A 19079-nucleotide genomic window follows, 5' to 3' on the forward strand; every position below is an offset into this window, starting at 1 on the left:
GACTGCATTTTCCAAGTGGGCCCCTTCAATTACCAAAAGGCACACCGGCCAGGCCCTCTCGATTATGGCCTCCCGAGGAGGGAGGGTAGAGGGCCGGAGCCCAGGACCACCTGGGGCAGGGAGCCGGCCCCCAGCCAGGGGCTCCCCCAGGCCCATCTCTCCTTGGGCAGGGTGGGCAGGGCGGCTGGGGCTACCCGGAGCCGGCCACAGGAGACAAAGGACAGTGTGTGACCCCGTGCTGAGCCCCCCCCCCCGCCCGCCCACCCGCCCGCCCGCCCCAGAGAAGCCGAGGGGCCCAGGCAGCCAGCAGGACTTGAGAGGCTGGAGGGGGTCTCTAAGCAGAAACCAGCCGGGGAAGGAGGCTCACGTGGCCGGAATCAATAACTCATTTTGGAGGAGGGGCTGTGGGGAGGGGGTCCCTCCGGCACCCAAGTTCAAAGCCTTTTGTGAACAGACCTAACATACTTCTTGTCCCTCCCCTCCAGGTGTTAGCTGGAAAAAAAAATCTTTTCAAAGTACACGCTGAAACTTAGGCAGGAAAATTTAATGTCAGAAACCCGTAATCTCTTTCCCAGAGATAAGAGCCCGGCAAGGAGGGGCAGGCCCAACCCTCCACTCAGACTGCAAACGTGGAGCCGGAAGGCAGGGCTGGGGGCCCATGGGGGCTGGGAAGGGGCGCCTGAGAGTAGGCCCTGCAGGCTCGAAACTTCCGAAGGGGGCGGCTGATCCAGTGGGGGGGGGGCACGTCCACACTGCAAGCAGGCTCCAGCCTGCCTCCTGCTCGCCCTGAGGCATGGACTGGTCCCTCAGGGTTGGGACCGGACATTCCTGCTGCCAGGAGGTTCAGGTGTCCCCATGAGGCCTGAGGTGGCTCCCTAATTTAGGCCTCGCAGCTCCTGGCCAGAGAGGAGGGTTTGGGTTGTCGACAGCTGAGCAGAGCAGGGCAGCCTGGCCACCGCAGCGCATGACCCCTCTGAGCAGCGTCCTGCTGGCCCGCTCCTGGCCAGCAGCACCGCCCTCGGGGAACAGGACCCATGCACAGTTTTGCTTCCAGGCCCAGGTCCGCAGGGCACACTGTCCCCTGCCCGAGGCCCTGGCACTGGGTCCACACCAGCAGTCATTCCCCGGGGAACGAGCCTGGGTGTGCGTGCTGGGGTTCAGAATGGCCCTGGTCGGCCCAGGCGCCGGCCTAGGGTGTGGAGAGGTGAACAAAGGCCCCAGTCGGCACCAGCCTCAGTTTCCCCTTGGTGACACAGACAGAAATTCCCCAGTTGGTCCCCGAGAGCCCGCACCAAGAACAAAGCCTGGGCCTCAGGCCTTGGAGAAGGGCCAGACCCAGCAGCCAGGCCTACCCCACCCAGGGTCCTTGCTCAGCACCCCAGGAAGGGGTAGGGTGCCCCTCAGGCACATGGGTGCCAGATCCCAATTTCCCGGACCGTGTTCTGGGAGAAGGGGTGCTGGGAAGGCGCACTGTGTGGAGAATCGGCCTGGCCCAGGGGCAGGGGCCCCGGGCTGGCCGCGGTCTCACTGCGTGGTGTTACTGCCCCCGTCCGGCAGCCACCACCTGGGCCTTCGACCTAGTGACCTGCCCCAGCCCTGCTCTGAACCGTCTGGCACCCCAAATCCTGAGGGACAGGGAGAGCTGTGGCCTGGTCACTGAGTCCCTACTTCAATGGAAGGAGATGGGGACCCCCTGGAGTGGGGCTGGAGCCCCGAGGCCTGGCTTGCAACAGTGAGACCCCTCTCTTAACAAACCCCAACATACTGGGGGGGGGACCCTGAACAGTGGGGGGGCTGCTAGCCACCTCGCCCCTGCACATGCTCCTGTGTGGCGTCCTGGGCTGGAGGGGGCTAAAGGTGAGTTTCTTCCCCAAACAGGCTGTCCCACCCTCTCCGAGGGGCCGGGAGTCAGGGGGCCACTCTGTTGTGGGCTGTTTGCCGTCCCTCCCAGGGTTGCCATAGCAACGACACGGGTGCGGCGGGGGGAGTCATGCCTCAGAGCTGACTAAGTGTGCTCTGCCCCCCACCCATAGCCCCCAGCTCCCTCCCAGGACTCTCACCTTGGCCCCGGCCCTTGGCCCCTAGCCCCCGGCCCCCAGCAAGAATGTTCCATGACCCCGCAGGCAAGCATGTGTCCCAGCACGTCAGGCCGAGCGCGCCTGGCCGGCGCCGGCCCCCCTCCCGCCTGCGGGCCTCACCGCCCAGCCCTGAGCCGCCCCGCCCACGCGGCCACCCTGTCCATCTCAGGGTCCTTTCCTCGGGGCTCTCAGGTCCCCGCTTCCCGGTCTCAGGGGCTTCCTGAGTTTCCCCGCTTTCCGCCTGGTCCCCGCAACCGAACCTCTGGTGACACCCCACACTCCACGGGTCACTCTGTGGGTCATGGCCTTGGTCCCCCACTGTCCCCCAGCCCAACCCCGCTGCTCAGGACACACACGCAGCACCCCAGTCTGGGGAGGGGGCTTCAGGCAGAGAGGAGACCAGGGGCAAGGGGACCAGCATGCAGAGCCGGAGGCCCGGGCACCACAAAGGGCTTTGAATGGCCAGCATGGCCCCTTCCCGCCCCTCCCTGGGGGGCCGTCGGAGGGCTCGCAGCCTCCCTGACCCGGGAGGTCAGGGGAGGTCAGAAACGGCTCTTGCGGGGTCATCTTGACTGACGTGGGCAGCTGTGTCCCACCTCCTGAAGTTATTTCGGTTTCAGCCGGAGTTGGGTGGACTGGCACTCAGCTCCGGCATCCAGGCGGGCAACTCGATAGCTTCGAAAGGAGGGCATTCCTGGCGCCCTCATCGCTCTCCCTGGGCAGCTGTCCGCTCCCCTTACCCCCTAAGCCCCAAAGGAGGCTGGGAACACATAGTTTTCCAGTTTTGTACCAGCCGAGGGGCCAAAGAGGATTCAGCTGGGGTGAGGGGGGGACAGGGCTGGCAGGGAGGACCCTGGAGGTGCGGACAGGCCAGGACCCGGACCCCAGTGGCTTCTCACCCTGCGGGGCTTCCTTTGGGACCAGCCTGCACCTCCAGCCAGCTTCTATTTTTAGGAGGCACCTTCTAGGATGGGCACCGCCTCATCCCAGGGGCACAGGGACAAGCTCAGCATGGTCATGAGCCAGGCCGCCCGGGATCCGGGAGGGACCTCAGCAAGGGGAGGGTCCTCAGGCCTGGTCCTAGACGTTCTGGGTGCCAAAGTTGGGACTGTGTTTTCCCCACACACTCAGCCACACCTCCCCATAGCAGGGGCCGGGGTGACCCCGTAGTCCCTCAGGGCCGAGCCTGTGGGTCGAGACCCTGGCAGCCCCTTCCTGCACCCATTTCCCGGGCCCAGGAGCACCCGGAGCCACCCACAGAGCACTGGACAGGCTTTAAGGGGGAGTCTGAGCTAAGCGGACACTGAGGAGCAGAGGGCCCCTGGGACAGCCACGTCACGGGCTGGCTCAGCAGTGACGAGAACCTCGGTGACCTTACCACTGTCCCCTCAGGGTTCAGAGACCGGCATGGAGGGAGGTTTCCTTCTTAGACCAGAAGGACCAATGGCCCTTCTGTGGATGTGACCTGATTTGGGGCCACACAGGGCCGTGACCGTGAAGGTCGCCCCAAGGTGTGTGGAGCCCACTCTGGCACCACCTCTAGAGCCCGGATAGTCACCCGTGGGTGGACGCCCCGTGAGCCTCCCACACCCGACCCTCGGACCGGGGCTCCAGAGCATCCGTCTGTAGCACTCTGCCGCACCGCGGCCGCCCGAGGAAGCTCGTCCTGGGTCCAGAGCCAGGTGCCACACCCAGCAGGGACACCGGATGTGACAGGCCACACGGGGGCGGGGCATAGTGATGGACAGCCACAGGAACAGAGACCAGGCTGGACATAGGGCTCCAGGCCTTACACGGCACCAAGGTGTATCTGGGTAGAGAGGAGGGCTGGGCATCGGGGGCACTGGGGGCCCGGGCAGCCCCAATGTCAGCCCTGTGGCGTGCCTGGGGCGCCCTCCATCAGCCCCGACTGTCTCCGCCCTCCGGCCTTTATCATTCCTGCATTTCAGACAAAGTCAAGGCTGCAGCCAACGGCCTCCCGGTTGCAAGGCCAGCCGCGTGTGCCCGGGCTCCCGACAGCTTTGCGTGTCACCCTAAACCCTCAGACAGGCCCTCACTTGGAGGTCCCAGTGGCCTGCGGGCAGTCGGAGTTCTGGCTGCAGAAACCGCAGGGCGGCCTTGGAGGCCACGGAGGCAGGGACCTCAGGGGCTCCTGTGCCCACCAAGGCCCGGCCCCATTGGCGACTTGTGGCCGAAGCATGGGGGTCCCGGGTGGGACTGGCTCCGTAACAGCCGAGCCCCCATGCCCCTCGCTGGCCTCCCTAACGAGCGCGTTTCCAGGGCCCTTTGATCTGGCCTTTAATTACTGGTCCCCACCAGGGAGCCGACACCGGCATCCCCAGGCCCCCAGCCCACGCAGGGAGGATTATCCAGACCCCCGACCACAGCCGGTGGCCCCGAGCTGGGTGCTGCGGGGCTCTCGTCCCCATCGGGGGCCAAGAGGACATTCTCGGCTGTGTTCCGGGGGGGATGTGGCTGGGCCAGGCTGTCTGGGATCATCTGGGCTCCCCCAGGCCCAACGCTGGGGGAAGAGGCAGCTGGAGAAAAGGAGCCCCGACGATTTTTTCACCTGAGGCCGGCTCAGGGGTGCACAAGATGGGGCCCCACTGTGAGGGTCAGTGTGAGCCCGTCCCTGCCCCTCCGCCTGGGCAGCCTTGCCTTCTCTGCTCGCCCGCGCTGAGGAGTCACACCGGCAGCTGCGCCTGGTCACCAGCCTGCCATCCACGGCCGGAGGCTGCCCAGTGGGAAGGGGCTGCACCTTCGCAGGGCCTCTGTCCCGCAAGGATGTTGGGCCACAGCTAAGTGGATCAGGCGCAGAGTGGGGTGTAGGTGGAGGGGGCAGCTTCAGGGCTCAGTGGGGGCACCCCACCCTCCCACACCGGTGCACACACGTGCACACGGGTGCACATGCACACACACGCACACCAGCAGGAAGGAGGCCTCTGCGGCGCCGGCCCCCTCCGCCCCCACTCTGGCAGCAGGCGTGGGGTTTTATTGGTGCTACAAATCAGATATCACACAGTTTGGGGCTGACATGGTTTTTATAAGAATTATTTAGGGCCCTGGCCGCCGGTGAAGTCCCAGGGAGAACCTGGCGAGGAGCATCCAGCTGTTGGGGCGTCGGAATTCCAAACACTTCGTAAAGCGGTGGCATGAGGGGCCGGCACCTTGTTCGAGTTAAGGGGCGCTTCACCCCTGCCCTGCGCCTGCCGCAGAGGCTTCTGGGAGGCACCTCCCCCTGCCGGCCGGGAGGGGCTGCCTGCAGCTGCGGGGCGAGGGGCGCCAGGGCTCCTCCACGAGCGCCTGCCCCCCACCCCGGCAGCGCCACCCAGGAGCCTCTGAGGCCCAGACTCTCTCCGTGGCTTCCACACGTTCCGAGGCTCTGCAGGCTCCCCCCCGCCAGGCAGACAGTGGGCACGCTCCGGATACCCACCGCCCAGGCCTCCCACCCAGGGTCTGCTAATGGACAGTGGCCCCGGCAGCCACTCTGGGCCAGGTGGCCAGCTCAGGAGCCGTCGTCCTCGGGCTCCCCGCTCCCTGGCGCCCTATAGAATGTCATTGGCCTGGAGGAGGGATGGTGAGGTGGCCGGCCCATGGCATCGGCGGAGTGAGTCAGAGAAGAGGGGCTGAGTTCCACCCACAGGGCAGCCTGCTGGTCACCCCGAACCTGGGCTGCCTCAGGGACCCTCCCTGGTGGCCCACAGAGCTGTGCCAATGTGCGTGAGTCCACGTGGAAGGAAAGGAAGACAGTGTGGCCGGGGGGAGCTCCTGTTGGAACCTCCAGACCAGTCACCTTCCCAAAGGAGGGAAGGTGCTGGGCCACCCTCTGACCTGCAGGCCCTCATCTCTGCAGGGGACTGGGACCCCTCCTCACTGGACTCCATGCAGAAGGGCAGGGGGATTTGGGGAACCCTCCTTGGGAATGTCTCTTGATGAGCCTGCTCTGTCCTGGGTGAGGGGCACCAGGGGCTGGGATGTTTGCCACGTGCATTCGTGAGGCCTCTGTGGAGGGGGAGCCCCCCGGCCCCCAACCCCCAACCCTGAAGTGGAGAAACCAGGACCCTGCAGAGCTGGGCGGGCGGAGAGCACAGCTGTGTGGGGAGGACCGGGGCCCCCACCCCAGCCCCCACGCCTGGCCTTGTGCGGGAAAGAAAGCAGGCTGGCCCCTCTCCCCTCTCCCCTCACCATAACGTCAGGGCTGCAGCATCCACCCCACGAGGCTGGGGCCAATCAAAGCCAGATGTGGGAGCAACAGAAAAATGCTGATTATTTTGACTAGGAAAAGCCCTATTTACAAAGAAATAATGAAGTGATTTGGGGGGATTGGTGCTGTGGATGATCTCAGCCGGGAGGGAGCAAGCACAGATGCCGAGGGGGCCTCCTGGGACCACGTGCGGAGTGGTCCCAGGCCGGCCAGTGGCCCTCGTCTTGCACTGCCCCAGGCCGAGCCTGTAGGGTGCAGCTCCCTTGGGCTGAGCTGGGTGCAAGCCTTGGGAGAGGTACCTGGGATGGACACTGGGCCCTTGCCCAAGGGGGGAATCAGCACACTGGGCTGGGAGGAATGGAGGGGTGTCCCGCAGTGTGGGTGCCCTTGCAGAGCACACTATCCAGCGAGGGGGGAGTCCTGGTGCCGCCCAGGGGGTGGGTTCTGAGCCCTGAAGGGACTTAGAGTAGGTTGCAAAGATGGGAAAGGCACCCACACCCACTGAGACTTGGGGATCAGCCTGAGGCCCCAGATGGGGGGGGAAACAGCACACATGTGAGCCCAGCCACCAAACCTGAGCAACAGGGACTTCTGAGGGTGAGAGCTGAGTGTCCTTTGAGGGGAGGGAGGACCTGGGGCGCAGCTTGGAGAAGGAGAGAGGCACAGGGAGGGGGCAGAAACCCCAGCCAGCCCTGCCGAGGTGGAAGCCTCTGCCCTCCAACTCCTGACCCAGGTGGGTGACTGGCCCCCTGGGGCACCCTCAGTCGCAGGGACTGCCTGAGGACATCGCCCCATCTCTCAGCAGCCTTCTGGGACTTCAGGGACTTGGAAAGACCCTTCCATGGAGGGCAGGCTGCCCTGGCCTCAGTGGGACACTCCTGGCAAGCTGGCCTGTGAGGCGGAAGCGGCCCGTGCCCACCCATGGACGTGGTCCTCTGGCTGTGTGCACACCTGCACGGAAAACCGCTCAGCCTGAAGCGGACGGGCCTGGCAGGCACCACACCGTGTGAAAGGAGCCAGTCATGGTCACCGAAGGCCACACACACGTGACCCGTGTCTGAGAATGTCGAGAATCCATAGGGGCGGTGGTGGTGGATGGCGGTGGGCGGGGTGGGGCAGGGAGGGCCTGCCAGGGGCACAGGGTTGCTGCTGGGGGAGCGTGAAAATGTTTTAAAATGGATCGAGGTGACAGATGCCCAACTCGGGCTCCAACGATACGCCTTCCATGGGAGGGCTGCAGGCTGTGTGAGCCGTGTCTCAACAAAGCCGCTGAAAGCACCGGCCTTCCCGCCCTGCGACGGGGCCTCAATGGCTGCCCCTGCCTCCCGCCAGCCTCCGGCCCCAGGGAGGACCACCACGGTGACGGTGGCAGAGGTGCCAGCGCCACCCAGCACCTCACGGACCTCCCCCTGGACCCCGCCCCCGGGGCCCCCACTTCCAAGCTCCCAGGGACAGGCTGCAGGCCTCTCCTGTCTGGCGGAGCCGACCTGCAGTTATTGTCTTTCACTCGTTCACTACAAATGTGGAGTCACAGGAAAGGGGGGAGGTGGGAGGGGAGCCCCGAGACCCTGCTTGATCCAGAGCTGCCTCCCAGGGGCCTGATGTCTTTAGCTTCTGTTGGGTTTTAAGGCTCCTTCTCTGCAGGGGGGCCCGGCCAGGCAGGTGGGATTGTCCCCTGCAGTGAGTCACTTGGGGGACTAGTTTGGAGCCGGGGTGGTGGTGGGGGGGGACACACGACAATGTAAGGCAGCCCGGGGAGGACTCTGCTGGCCCTTGAGAGGAAAACCAGGCGCTGAGCAGAAACTGGGAGGCCCCGGGTGGCCGGGCCTCACCTGGAACTGCCGGGGAGGTCTGGGATGCGTCCCCGCCGGCCACGGAGCCGGGCTGCCGCCGCCGTAAGTCATCCACACAGACAGGAGTGGGGAGCGGAGCCGGCAGCCCCGGGCGGGGGGCGCGGGCCCCAGCCCCCGGCCCCCAGGGCCCCCTGTCCCTGCGGCCTGGGTCTCACTCCCTCCTGCAAAGTAAACAGAACCGCATGGCAACAAATGGACGCCTCGCAGGGGCCTGGGCAGTGCTGGGGCCGCGCTGGGGGCTCCTCCCCCTCGGCCGGTATCCTTTCCCCCAGGGGCTGCCCCCACCTCCCAGCGCAAGGCATCCGCAGGGGAAGGGGGGCCCTTGCTAGGGCGCCCGGCAAAGGCAGGCCGGCCGAGCCCCTCTGCAGCAGCAGGCAGGCTGTTTGGGTTACATGGGGGTCTCACCGGGAGGCTTATGCCCAGGCTGGGGAACCCCAGGAGGCCCCCCTCCGGGCCCCATGGTGGGGAGCACATGGGGGTGCAGTGGGCTAAGCAAGGAAGGGGGGAAATGAGCCACAGAGATGCCATTGCATGGGGCCTGGGGTCTGGGGCAGAGGTGGGCCTCCCGGGGCTCCCTCCTCTCCCTGCCCAAGCCGCACCAGGGAGGGTCTGGGGGGCACTGGGGCAGCCAGCCTGCCCCTCTTGAAGCTCTGTGCCTGGGGGGACTGCAGAGCAGCCCCCGTCTGAAGGCCCACTTCCCGGGTACTTGCAAGCAGCTCTCACCCCCGCATTCCCCCTCCTCACTGCCTGGCCGGGCCCCTTCCACCCCCCACCCCCGCCCCCCGCATTCCCACAGGGGCCCTGCTGGCCGGGGGCGGGGAGGGGGGAGGCAGAGGGCGCTGGGCTGGGGCCGTCCACCTCGGGGGCAGCAGGCTCCCAGGCCTAAGGGGGCCCCTGGGGCGCGGGCGGGGAGGGTCTGCGGGCCAAGGCTGCCCATGGGAGGAGCCGTGCGGGGGCGGCTGGGCTGGAAGGGCAGGCGGTGAAGGATGAGATTCCTCTCCCGGCCTTGAGTTGGGGTCCTCAGGGCCGCAGGGCCCCATGAATTATTTCTCTAAGGAAAATACCGTTGCCTCGGTCTCCGGTTGGCTTCCGGACCCTCCCCTCACTTAAATCAACACCGGAGGGCGGGGTTTGCCCGGACCTTCACCCTGGAGGCGGAGGGGTGCCTGCCGCCATCCTGTCGGGGGTCCCTTGTGGGGGCAGTGGAGCCAGCTCCCCGCTGCCCTCCCCCCTCCAAGCCCCCACAGGGGAAGCGCGGGGGCCCAGACCGAAGCCGGGCAGCAACGTGGCCGATTCCCTTGCGTGCTGCCCGGATCTGGAGGCCAGACCTCTCCCGGCACCGACCCGACACCCAGACGCGATCCCGCAGTCCCGGCTCCCCGCACCCTGCTCCTGCTCCACTGTCCAGGGTGCAGCAGGCTGCCCAGCGGGGCTTTGAGCGCGAGCTCAGATTCGCAGACAAGCAGAGCTGTGGACAGGCCTCAGGAACTCGAGGCCCAGGGCAGCGGGCCCCGTGGACACTCAGCCCCTCCGGCTGCGGGTCTGCAGGGCTCTCTCCCTTCCCTCCTCCTGGTCTCGGCGGCACAGGCCGTCTCCCACCCCTGCCACCAGCTCCATGGCCTCGCCCTGCGCCAGTGTCTCCTAACACCACCTCCCTCGGGTCCCTCTGCAGCCCTGCCCCCCAACACCCACCTATCCCGCCAAACTGGAGCCTCAGCTCAGACGGGCTCCCGGCTGGTACACACGCTCCAGCCAACACCCTGTCTGGGCCAATGAAACCCCCTCCCCGCAGCCCGCCTGGACACCAGCCTCAGCGTGGACGCTCAGAATTAGGTTCTGGGGGCTCTTTCCAGGGGCATCTCATTTCCACACTGTGATGGGCGTCCCAGCCTTAAGAGACCAGGACTAGACATAGGACTGTGTGGGCCAGAGCGGCACCCGGGCTGCCGTGGGCACAGGTGGGGGAGCAGGGCGCACCCGGGGCCAGCGAGCGCAGAGGCCTGGGGACACAGGAACAGAGCCAGGGTCCGGTGTGCACACGCAGCGCTTTTATTTAAGCCGTGGGCCCCGCACCGTGCCGGCTGGCCCGTCACAGGCCGAACCACTCGGGGACACCGCCGCGCCGGGGGTCACGGCTCTGCCTCTTCCGCTGCTCCTCCAGGAGTTCCTCCTGGACGCTGTCTTCTCCAGAGGGGCTCCGCTTTTTCTCGGGAAAGAGGTCTGGGAACGTGAAGGTCTGTCCGTGTGCCTGGGAGACGGGTAGGCTCCAGCTCAGCCGCACGCCACGTGGACAGGACCCCCCCCCTCCGCCCCGGGCTCAGCTCCCACCCCGCGCCCCCAGTGCAGACACGCATCTCCCCGTCCCCAAGTGAGGTCCCTGCGGCAAAAAGAAACCCCTGGAGCAGGCCTTTGGCGGGACAGGCAGTGAGGCTCTGCCCCCGCCCTGCCTGCATTGTCTCTTTAGGGGCGTCCGCAGGGCGGCCTGCAGCAGGGCTCAGGGAAACTTGTCTCCATAGTGTGTGGGGTCGCCTGAAACCGCCTGCACCCAAAATACCTGACGGCCTCCACCCCCCACCGGAGACCACCCCTTCCAGCACAGCCTTGCCGTTCAAACGCAAACAACACACAAAGAAATGCCCTGAGTCTGTTCAGCAGGGCGGCCTCCCATCCAGGCTTTTACGTCTTGCTCAAGGCTCAGCGGGTCTATGTCCCCCCAAAACCCAGGCTGAGCACCGGGGAGCCAGCCCCCAGTGTGGGGGAGGCAGGACCCCAGCTCCTAGACAAGGGCGGGAGAAGAGGGCGCCCTAGACGGGAAGGGGGGGATGGCACGTATCTGGGAAGTTCTAGTCCGTGAAATCAGTAAGGGGAGCTTGGTTCTCGTAGACCCTGGTTTTGTGAAGACATTTGGATGTGGGCAGGCGGCCAAGTGCGGGCTGACCCTGCCCGCGCACCCCCGAGGACGCCAGGCTTATACATTCGGGTCACGTGGCGAGGGGCGCGGGCCCTCGGTGATGGGAAGCAGCCGCGGCGCCCTCGGTAGCCAGCCCACGGGAGGATTATCTTACACGTTTCAAAACTTTTTTTTCCCTTCCTTTTTTTTAAAATTCCAAAGGGTCATGGTTTACATGCAGGGCTGGCCGCCCAGAGCAGGGGGGCTCGTGTTTAATATCTCGGGGTGATTCTGCTGGTCTTCTGAGGGGGGAGAAACCCAGAATGAAATTTTAAATGTAAATACAAAGATGGCAGTTTGCAGCAGCCCGGGACGCAACGGAAGACGCGGGTGCAAGGGATCCTCTGCTTCGCCTGGGCCGGGCCGGGGTGCGGGACCCACCGCGAACCCCGCTCCAGAGAACGCACCTTGTACTTTCGAAAAACAAAACCCCCTTCAGCCTTCCAGAGAGGAGAGAGCAATCTGATTGCGGAAAAGTACAGGAAAGCAGGGAAATGTCATAAAAGTGAAGAAACCGGCCCAGACTGCAATCCTGGAGCCCCCCGGGCCATTGTCTGCGAGCCGGCTCCCGCTGGGCCCCCACTGTGGCCGGGGCCATTCATTCCTGCTCGCTGTGTAAACACTGGGCTCCGAGCGGCAGGTCAACGCTCCGTTTGTTGTGTGGGCCACCGAGGCCCTCGCCGGAGCTCGGACTTGGGGCCCGAGAGATGTTTATCAGGTTGTCAGAGGAGGGGAAAAAATGTGGGTCTCCCACCCAGTGGGACCAGCTTTTCTGCAGCAGCCAACTCAAAATAAATCTGCTGATTTCATTTGTCTTTCTGATGGACCCTCTGTGCTTTATAATTAGCTCTGTTTTGAGAAGCCCCCAGGGGGGCTCAAAGGGACAGGCCGGCCGAGGATGGTCAGCCTCGGCCGCCGAGCTGGGGGCAGAGGAGGGACCCCGTCGGAGGGCAGGGGCCCCACGTCCTTGTTGTTTGCAGGCTGGGCACAGATATGAAGGCTCTGGGGGCTGGGGGGGCGGAGGGGGCGCGCTACAAATGTAATTTTGGAGCAGCAGGAGCTGTGCCCGGAGGGGACACCGGGCTCCCAGGGGGGCAGCCTGCGTCTCCCGGTCCGGGGTTCACAAAGGCACGGGAGAGGCAGCTGCAAACGCCAGATCTAAGCCAGGCTCAGTTCAGTTTTCATGAGTGGGGTGGGGGTGGGGGCCCAGGGAAAAATGCGGGGCTCGGATGACTCAAAAGCCACTTGTAACTATAGCTCTCCTGTGAAGGGCCTCGTGGCGAATGTGGACATATGGGCCGTCCACCAGCCCGCCGTGACAAAGACGGATGGCCGGACCCAACACAGAGGACACAGGCGTCTTTGAGGCCAGAGCCGCTCCCCCCCTGCGCTGGCTGATTTTATGCACAGCAAATATTAGGCCAAATAATTACGGGGGCCCCCCGTTTAGGACAACAGCTGTGACTGTTTTTCAGAAAACTGCCACGCTAACTCGGGGGCCCTTCACAAACCGCCTCCTGAAGCCCGAAATAGGTCCCCGGCCCCAGGCTTCGCAACAACGCTACTGCCATCTAGCGGCCAGCCGCCCGCCGCGGGCCGCTCCGCCGGGCCGCGGACACGGACGCTGGACAAACTGCAGAATCCCCCCCACTCCCAGGTCTCAAACAGCAGTCCATGGACCCTTCGAGCGGGGCCGGCCCTGGGAAGCTCCCACCGAGCGATGGTGCAGACCCTGCCTGGGGACCCCCCCGTGGGACCTGGGTGTCTGTGAACAGCACCTCGGAGAAGCTCGCAAGTCGGGCTGGCTCACTGGGAGGGTGGGGAAAGGGGTACGAGGCGTGCGTCTGACCGTCCACAGCCCTAGGCTTGGTCAGGAAAGGCTCACGTGGCCAGACCCTCCTCCCGGAGCCCCTGGCCAGGCAGGGGCCACAGTGAGAACCTGGGAGGGGGCTGTGCCGGTGTCCACGACCCAGTGTGCAGGGGAGGGGCCCCCGCGGGGACTAGCACCCCGTGGCAGGCCTGCCTCCCTGCCTGGGAACCATCCGAGCACAGGCCATCCCGAGGCAGGCAGCCTTTGAGGCTCGGGCGCGATCTGGTTTCTGTCAGAGCCCAAATCCCCTGGGCCTGGGTGGGCCTGCTTTGCCCACAGCACGTTCAAAGTTCAAAGGCTCGACAAGGGTGGCCCCTGAGAAGTTCCAAAGTGCCCCAGCCCGTCTCCTCCCACTGGCTTAACTGCGCTTTGAACCCCAGCTCCTCGCGGGTTTCATTGTGGATTAGAACCAAGCGCAGTGGACCTTGGATCCTGCCCCTCAAGGCCTTCCTGGGCCCCCCGGCGGCACAAACAGGGCCCCCCCGGCAAGGTCACTGCCGGTCGCGCCCCGCACCCTAGCGCAGGCTTGCTTCCCGGGCTCTCACCAGCTGTACGTAGGCCACCTTGTAGTCCGGCTTCTTCACCCTGACATTCCTGTGGTCCCTCTTCCTGTTGGAGCCTGTTGGGGGGACAGAAACGTGACTGCCAGCTCAACATTTTAGGTCCGACTAACCCAGGAGCCCACCGGGAAGAGTCCGCCGGCCTGCAGACGCCAGCCCCTCGCACCCCGAAGGTGGCTGCTCTGGGTTTACAGGCTGTGCTCGCAGAGCAAGAGCCGGGCCTGAGTCCCTGCTGTTTGCTAAAACCCCAACGTGGCTGAAACAGCTCAGGAAACCGACTTATCCGTCAGCACAGCAGCAGCCGAAGGTCCTCAGATTCCCGGGGAGGGAGCCGGGGTCGCCAGGAAGGAGCGGGGAAGGGTTAGGGGGATAAACAAAGAAAGTGCCTCGGCAGAGCTCGGAGTAGCCTGTGGGGCCAGCCCACTGGCTCCGCTCAGGCCCAGGCCCAGCTCTGCCCCTCGAGAAGTGCGACCCTGGAGGTGACCTGAGCACCCCCCACTTGTTTCCTCCTGCGTTAAGAACCAGACCCACGGAGTGGCCGAGGTGACGTGGGTCAGTGGCATGGAGTGGCGTGGCCCGCGTGACCTGGGGGGGACCCACGCATGCAGCAGGAAGCAGCCCAGCCCCAGTACCCACCATGCTGCACCCTCGTCCGCACCGCAGCCACGGGCACACTGTAAATGCGCTCAAGGTAGTTCCTCAGGTCCACCCTGGTCATCCTGGGGAAGGACAGGGACAGGGATGTGTGACCCAGGCTACAAAAAGCAGCACAACCTACAGGGGTGAGAGTCACTGGACATGGGCGGGCGGGGGCACAGCCTCCTGGGCCACATCGGGGAAATGCCAGGGCTTAGGTCTGGCTGGACCAACCCCAGGGCCAGCGGCAGGTCCCCACCCATCACTCTCGCTGCCACATCGGCGTGCGGGTGATGGAGGGACCTGGCCCCGGGCTCCCTGGACTTAGTCAGTCTAGTCACCCTCTCGCTGGCCCACACTCAGGAGAGGCCACGAGGCCAAGCTCCGGGGAAGTCCCCCGAGGGAAGTGACGGTCTGCGAGTGCCCCCTGGCTGCCGGGAGCCCAGCTGGGCTGTCCGTCCACAGCCCTGGGGTGGCCCCGTGTGCAGTTGCCACCCCACATTCGGGGCCCTGACCGGCACTTACGAAAAATGATCTTTGGTGGGTTAGGCTGAGTTCCCTTTCCACCTTGAATGCATCTGAAACTTGGGGCCCCGGCCTCTCCTGCTGCCACCCCTGATGGCTCTCATGGGAGCTCAAGTCAAGCCTGGGGCACACCTGGGACAGTCACACCCTAAATTCAGAGCAGCACCCTGAAGCTTCAGTGACAGGGAGGCAGCACCCTGTGGTAACTGGAGGCCAGGTGAAGGAGCCACCTGGAGAACCAGCTGCTGTGTCAGCAGCTCTGGGGACCGGACCCAGCCTCCCAGGAAGAGTGGTGGGTCACTCGATTCAGCAGGAGGGGGCAGGAAGGAAGCTATCTCAGGCTCGCCCCCCCCCCCCACTTCTCCGGGCAGAGAGAGCCCCACCGGCCTCTGCAAACAGCAGGCCTCTGCAAATATTTGCAGAGCCTCTCGGGGCTGCCTGCAAGATTTTCCACAATGGGGAGGAAGCTGGCCCCCCAACCCCAGGCTCCCAGGACTCACTCCATGGGGATCCGGAACTGCACGGTGTCCTCGGGCTGCGCTGTGCCCGGCCGCACCATCTGAATGAAGAAGTTGGTGCGGAAGACACGGAGCTGGGGGTTGCCCAGCTGGTACAGAGGATACCTGTGAGGGAGAGACGCGTGTCCACGGCGTGTCCAGAACACCCTCCAGCAGGCCCCATGGCCCCCTTCGCTCACTCACACGGTTCTGCCCAGTGTGGACGGCCAGCTCCCCGGCCCCTGCACCAACTCGGGGCAGTGTGGGCTAGTGACCCCAACTTTAGAAGGGGCCAAATGAATGATTCCAGAAATAAACAGCAGCCACAGGCTGCAGAGAGCATGCCCCCATGCCCCTGAACAGGCTAGGGGTTTGTTTAAAGCCACAGCCCCGCAGGCATGAGGCCCCAGCATGGTCGTCCTGGTCCCCGGGAGTGGGCCCCACACAAGCAGGCCAGGCCGGCTGCTGGCACAAGTCGCCCACCATCTCCCTGTGCTCGGGGAAGGTGGGGTGGACACAATCAGCTCTCGGACACAGGCTGAGCTCCCCTGCACACCCCCGTGGGGAACACCAGCTCCCCAAGGACAGGACTAATGCAGGACTCAGGGAGGTGGTGCCTGCAGTTCACCAACTTTGAGTTCAGGGCACCCCTTCAAGTCCCTCAGGGTGGGCAGAGGTGGCTGCAGCTTGGACCCACTGGCACCTCCAAGTGGCAGGCAGGGAGCCCAGGGGCAGGTCTTGGTGGAAGGTGGGTGCTGGGGGTCTCACCGAGGGTCTCACCCATACCCTATGTCCAATCTGCAGCCCCCAGCACTGGGAAGGGGCACAATGTGGCTGAATTCCATGCTGGCTCTTGCCTCCCAAGCCTGGGGAGGGTTGGCAGGGCCAGGGGGTCAGAGGATCTGGGTGGGATATCCTGAAGCAGGGGCGGTGGGGGCTCACTCACTCCCCAGGGCAGGGCTAGAGCCTGGGCCCAGGCACCTGAGCTTAATGGTTGGGCACCATCTACCCAGGGTATAGGAGTGACCAAGTCAGCGGCCCTGCAGAACCCCCTGTGGCGGGCTGTGTGCAGGGATGGGCACCGGCAAGGGGCTGGGAAGGAAGGCAGGTCTGCAGGGTCCAGGGCCTGCCTTGCTTTACCCTTGTGGGAGTTCAGGCCCACAGCTGGCCACCCAGGGGTCTCTTTTTCCTTCCTGGTGACCAACGGCAGCACTGCAGCAGGACAAAAGCTAGGGCCCAATGGTCACTGTGGGAGTGCGGGGACACTGGCTCAGACCCCCCAATCTCTCCAAGACCCCCACCCCCATTTGGGGCTTCAGGGAGCACCCTCAGCTGGGGATGGAGAGAGGCCCAGTGTGAGGGTCCACAGGTGAGAGACCCAGGCTGGCAGGGGTGGGTGTACTGCTCCCCCCATGCTGAGCACCAGGTCCCCCCCAAAGGCCCCTGCCTGAGGCCTGGGACACCCCTAGCTTGTGAACAACTGGTGCTGGTGACCACCCTCCTGCCGGGCCCTGGAACGCGGCTCCCCGGCCTTGCAGGAGGCCCAGCACCCCCGTGGGGCCCACCCCTGGCCTCGGGGTGGTTTCACCCACCCCTCTGCCTCCCTGACCGCTCCCCTCCCTCGGCGTTTCGCAAGCACCTCGACCTAACATCTCTCGGGCAGAGCTCTGCACTCCTCTCCTCCAAACAAGGCGCTGGCCGGCCGCCACCAGCCCTCCCGCCCGCAGCCCGGGTGACTCATCCAGGATCCCACCCTCTCCCTCTCCCCACCGCGTGGCTCCGGGCGAGCCTCCCCTGCGGGGCCTCCCTGGCGGGCGAGCGAGCACGTGCACCCCAGCGGGGCCGCGGTTCCCTCCCGCCGCAGGGCGCAGGCCTCTCCCGGGCCCTGCCCCCCAGCCTGCTCCCCAATCCACGCCAGCCCGGCCACCAGGCTGCTGGGGCGCCGGGGCCCGGCTGGGGAGTGGCCCCCGCGACCCCCGCCACCCCCGCCACTGCGCGCTCTGCGGGGCCAAGGGCGTGCGCCACGCGTGCATATATTCACGCACCCCTTATCCATGCGCGCACGCGTGCATTTATCCGCGCACCCCTTATCCATGCGCGCACGTTTATCCACGCACCCCCCTATTCATGCGCGCACGCGCGCATTTGTCCACGGGGCGTTCGTGTGCACGGGGCCTGGGGCGTCCCTGCTTAAACTTGGGGCATCTGGGGCGCAGCACGGCCCGGCCCCAATGCCCCGCGGGCTCGGGGGCGGGGCTGCAGGGCTGCGGGGGGCTCCCCGCCTCGCCCAGCCCCGCATCCGGAGAGGTCCGCGCACGTGGCCGCGCGGGGGGCGGGGGACGCGCTCCGACCGCACTCGGGCCGGCCGCGATCGCCCCCCGCCCGCGTCCCCTTGGCCGTGACCGCCGCCCCTCCCCCCCGGGCCCCACTCACAGCACGTTCCGCGCCATCGCCGGCTTCCGGTCCGCGGGCGGAAAGGACGGCGCGTGCCCGCCCCGCGCGGCCTCTGGCGCAGCGCCCCCTGGCGCCCGGAGGGCGCGCCCGCCCCGCCCCGCCCCGCGCCGCAGGCCCTGCGCCCGGAGCGCGCCGCACCTGAGCCCCACCCAGCCGGGCGCGAGCCCCCTCCCCAGCGCCCTTGGGCGCCTCTCCCTCCTGCCCCCGCCGGGCCTGTGCCCTGCTGCACCCTACAGCGCCCTACGTGCTCTGCAGGGCAGGGAGGGCAGTGAAGGGGAGTGTCAAGCGAGCCACAGGGAGAGAAGAGCTCTGGGAGGAGGCCGTGGAGAGGCAGGGAGCAGGCTCCAGGGTGGGGATGGGACCCAGAGAAGGTGGCGAGGGGCTGGACCTGGTGGCTGCTTCAGGGGGAGCAGAGGGAGCCCGCAGGGAGGTGGGCGCTGTGCTCCTCGGAGAGGCCCGGCCGTGGGGGGCCCGCAGGCCTCCTCCTTGGTGTGTTTGCTGAAGGGAACCACATAGTAGATTCACCTGGGATGGTGCACATGAGGATGGGGCACAGGGGAAGGGTCAGCGGGGCAGTGGGCTGCAGCCTGCCTGCCAGGGATGACCAGGGAAGGGCCGGGCTGTCCCCTGCTGCTCTCCAGGCCCATGTGGGATGCCGGGGTCCCGGAGGGGACCTGATGGAGGGGGACCGTGTCAGAAAAGCCACTGTGCCAAGACCAGAGGACTTGCAGGGGGCCAGGGGGACGGAGCTGGAGAGGGGACCCAGCCGGGAGGCAGCAGGCTTTCTCCTTTTTATGAAGTGCTGACTCCGAGGCCATGTTCTGACTGAAGGTGAGATGCTACGTGCAGAGATGTGGCCGGAAATTGGATTCAAAGTCCTGTGAGGCTGAGGAGGGGGGCGGAGGGAGACCCCGTGCTGGGCTTGGGGGCCCTGCTCAGTGCGGAGCCCTCAGCACTCAGCTCTCACCTCTCTGATTATCTGCCCACCGGGTCCTCCCCCGAGGGCCTGGGATTTCTGAGCACCGGGGGGTCCCACCCCCAGGCAGCGGCGCCTGGGAAGCCCACGTGTGTCACTTCCTCCTTCCCCTGTGTCCCTGGGCCTGTCCCATCATTGCTGGGCGCGCTGCCTCCTGAATTCAGCGGCCTGGCTTCCCCAGGAGAGGGGAGCCAGAGAAAACAGGATGCCCGGCTAACTGTGAAGCTCCGATAAACAGCAGCGGCTCTCACAGCCGCGCTCGCTCGGTGTGCCCCTCCCTACGTGGGTGCCCTGGGTTTCCGGTCCCAGGGGGCTCAGGCAGTAAGCCAGCCGGCTGGGCCTGGGTCCCACAACCCTGAGTATCTCGGGTGGCAGTCTTGCCCCCGTGCCTGCCTCCCTCGTGGGTGAGGTGGTTCCCTTCTGACTCCAAGGCCCCATGAGTGCCAGGTGATCATGTGTGTGGCTGGCGGCCAGTC

At 65.9% G+C, this 19079-nt stretch overlaps 1 protein-coding gene across 6 annotated transcripts; it reads right to left on the bottom strand.

The window, feature by feature from the left end:
- Nucleotides 1-10168: 10168 nt before the first annotated feature.
- On the bottom strand, nucleotides 10169-17690 carry MRPL23 (mitochondrial ribosomal protein L23). Of its 6 annotated transcripts, none has more exons than XM_087822462.1 (5): nucleotides 17607-17690; nucleotides 15177-15299; nucleotides 14152-14234; nucleotides 13501-13574; nucleotides 10169-10383 (listed from the first exon to the last, which is right to left on the bottom strand). In XM_087822462.1, exons 1-5 carry the CDS (start codon nucleotides 17621-17623, stop codon nucleotides 10225-10227), a joined length of 456 nt encoding a protein of 151 aa, XP_087678588.1. In that variant the 5' UTR covers nucleotides 17624-17690; the 3' UTR covers nucleotides 10169-10224. The 6 variants fall into 6 exon arrangements, with proteins under 6 accessions (XP_087678588.1, XP_087678589.1, XP_016072011.2 ...); XM_087822463.1 differs by lacking the exon at nucleotides 17607-17690 and adding an exon at nucleotides 17291-17428; XM_016216525.2 differs by lacking the exon at nucleotides 17607-17690 and adding an exon at nucleotides 17258-17428.
- Between the last annotated feature and the right edge of the window lie 1389 nt (nucleotides 17691-19079).

This window comes from Miniopterus natalensis, chromosome 11 (genome assembly GCF_054644295.1).
Source record: "Miniopterus natalensis isolate mMinNat1 chromosome 11, mMinNat1.hap1, whole genome shotgun sequence".
In the NCBI taxonomy this organism is placed as follows: Eukaryota; Metazoa; Chordata; class Mammalia; order Chiroptera; family Miniopteridae; genus Miniopterus; species Miniopterus natalensis.

Excerpts from the sequence above, each read along its gene's own strand:
- MRPL23 (XM_016216523.2), bottom strand. The coding sequence starts at position 16,018 with ATGGAATTCAGCCACATTGTGCCCCTTCCCAGTGCTGGGGGCTGCAGA. Across the intron at positions 15,300-15,959 it reads GGCTGCAGATTGGACATAGG|GTATCCTCTGTACCAGCTGG; the intron begins GTATGGGTGAGA and ends TCTCCCTCACAG. Across the intron at positions 13,575-14,151 it reads GCGGACGAGGGTGCAGCATG|GCTCCAACAGGAAGAGGGAC; the intron begins GTGGGTACTGGG and ends TCCCCCCAACAG.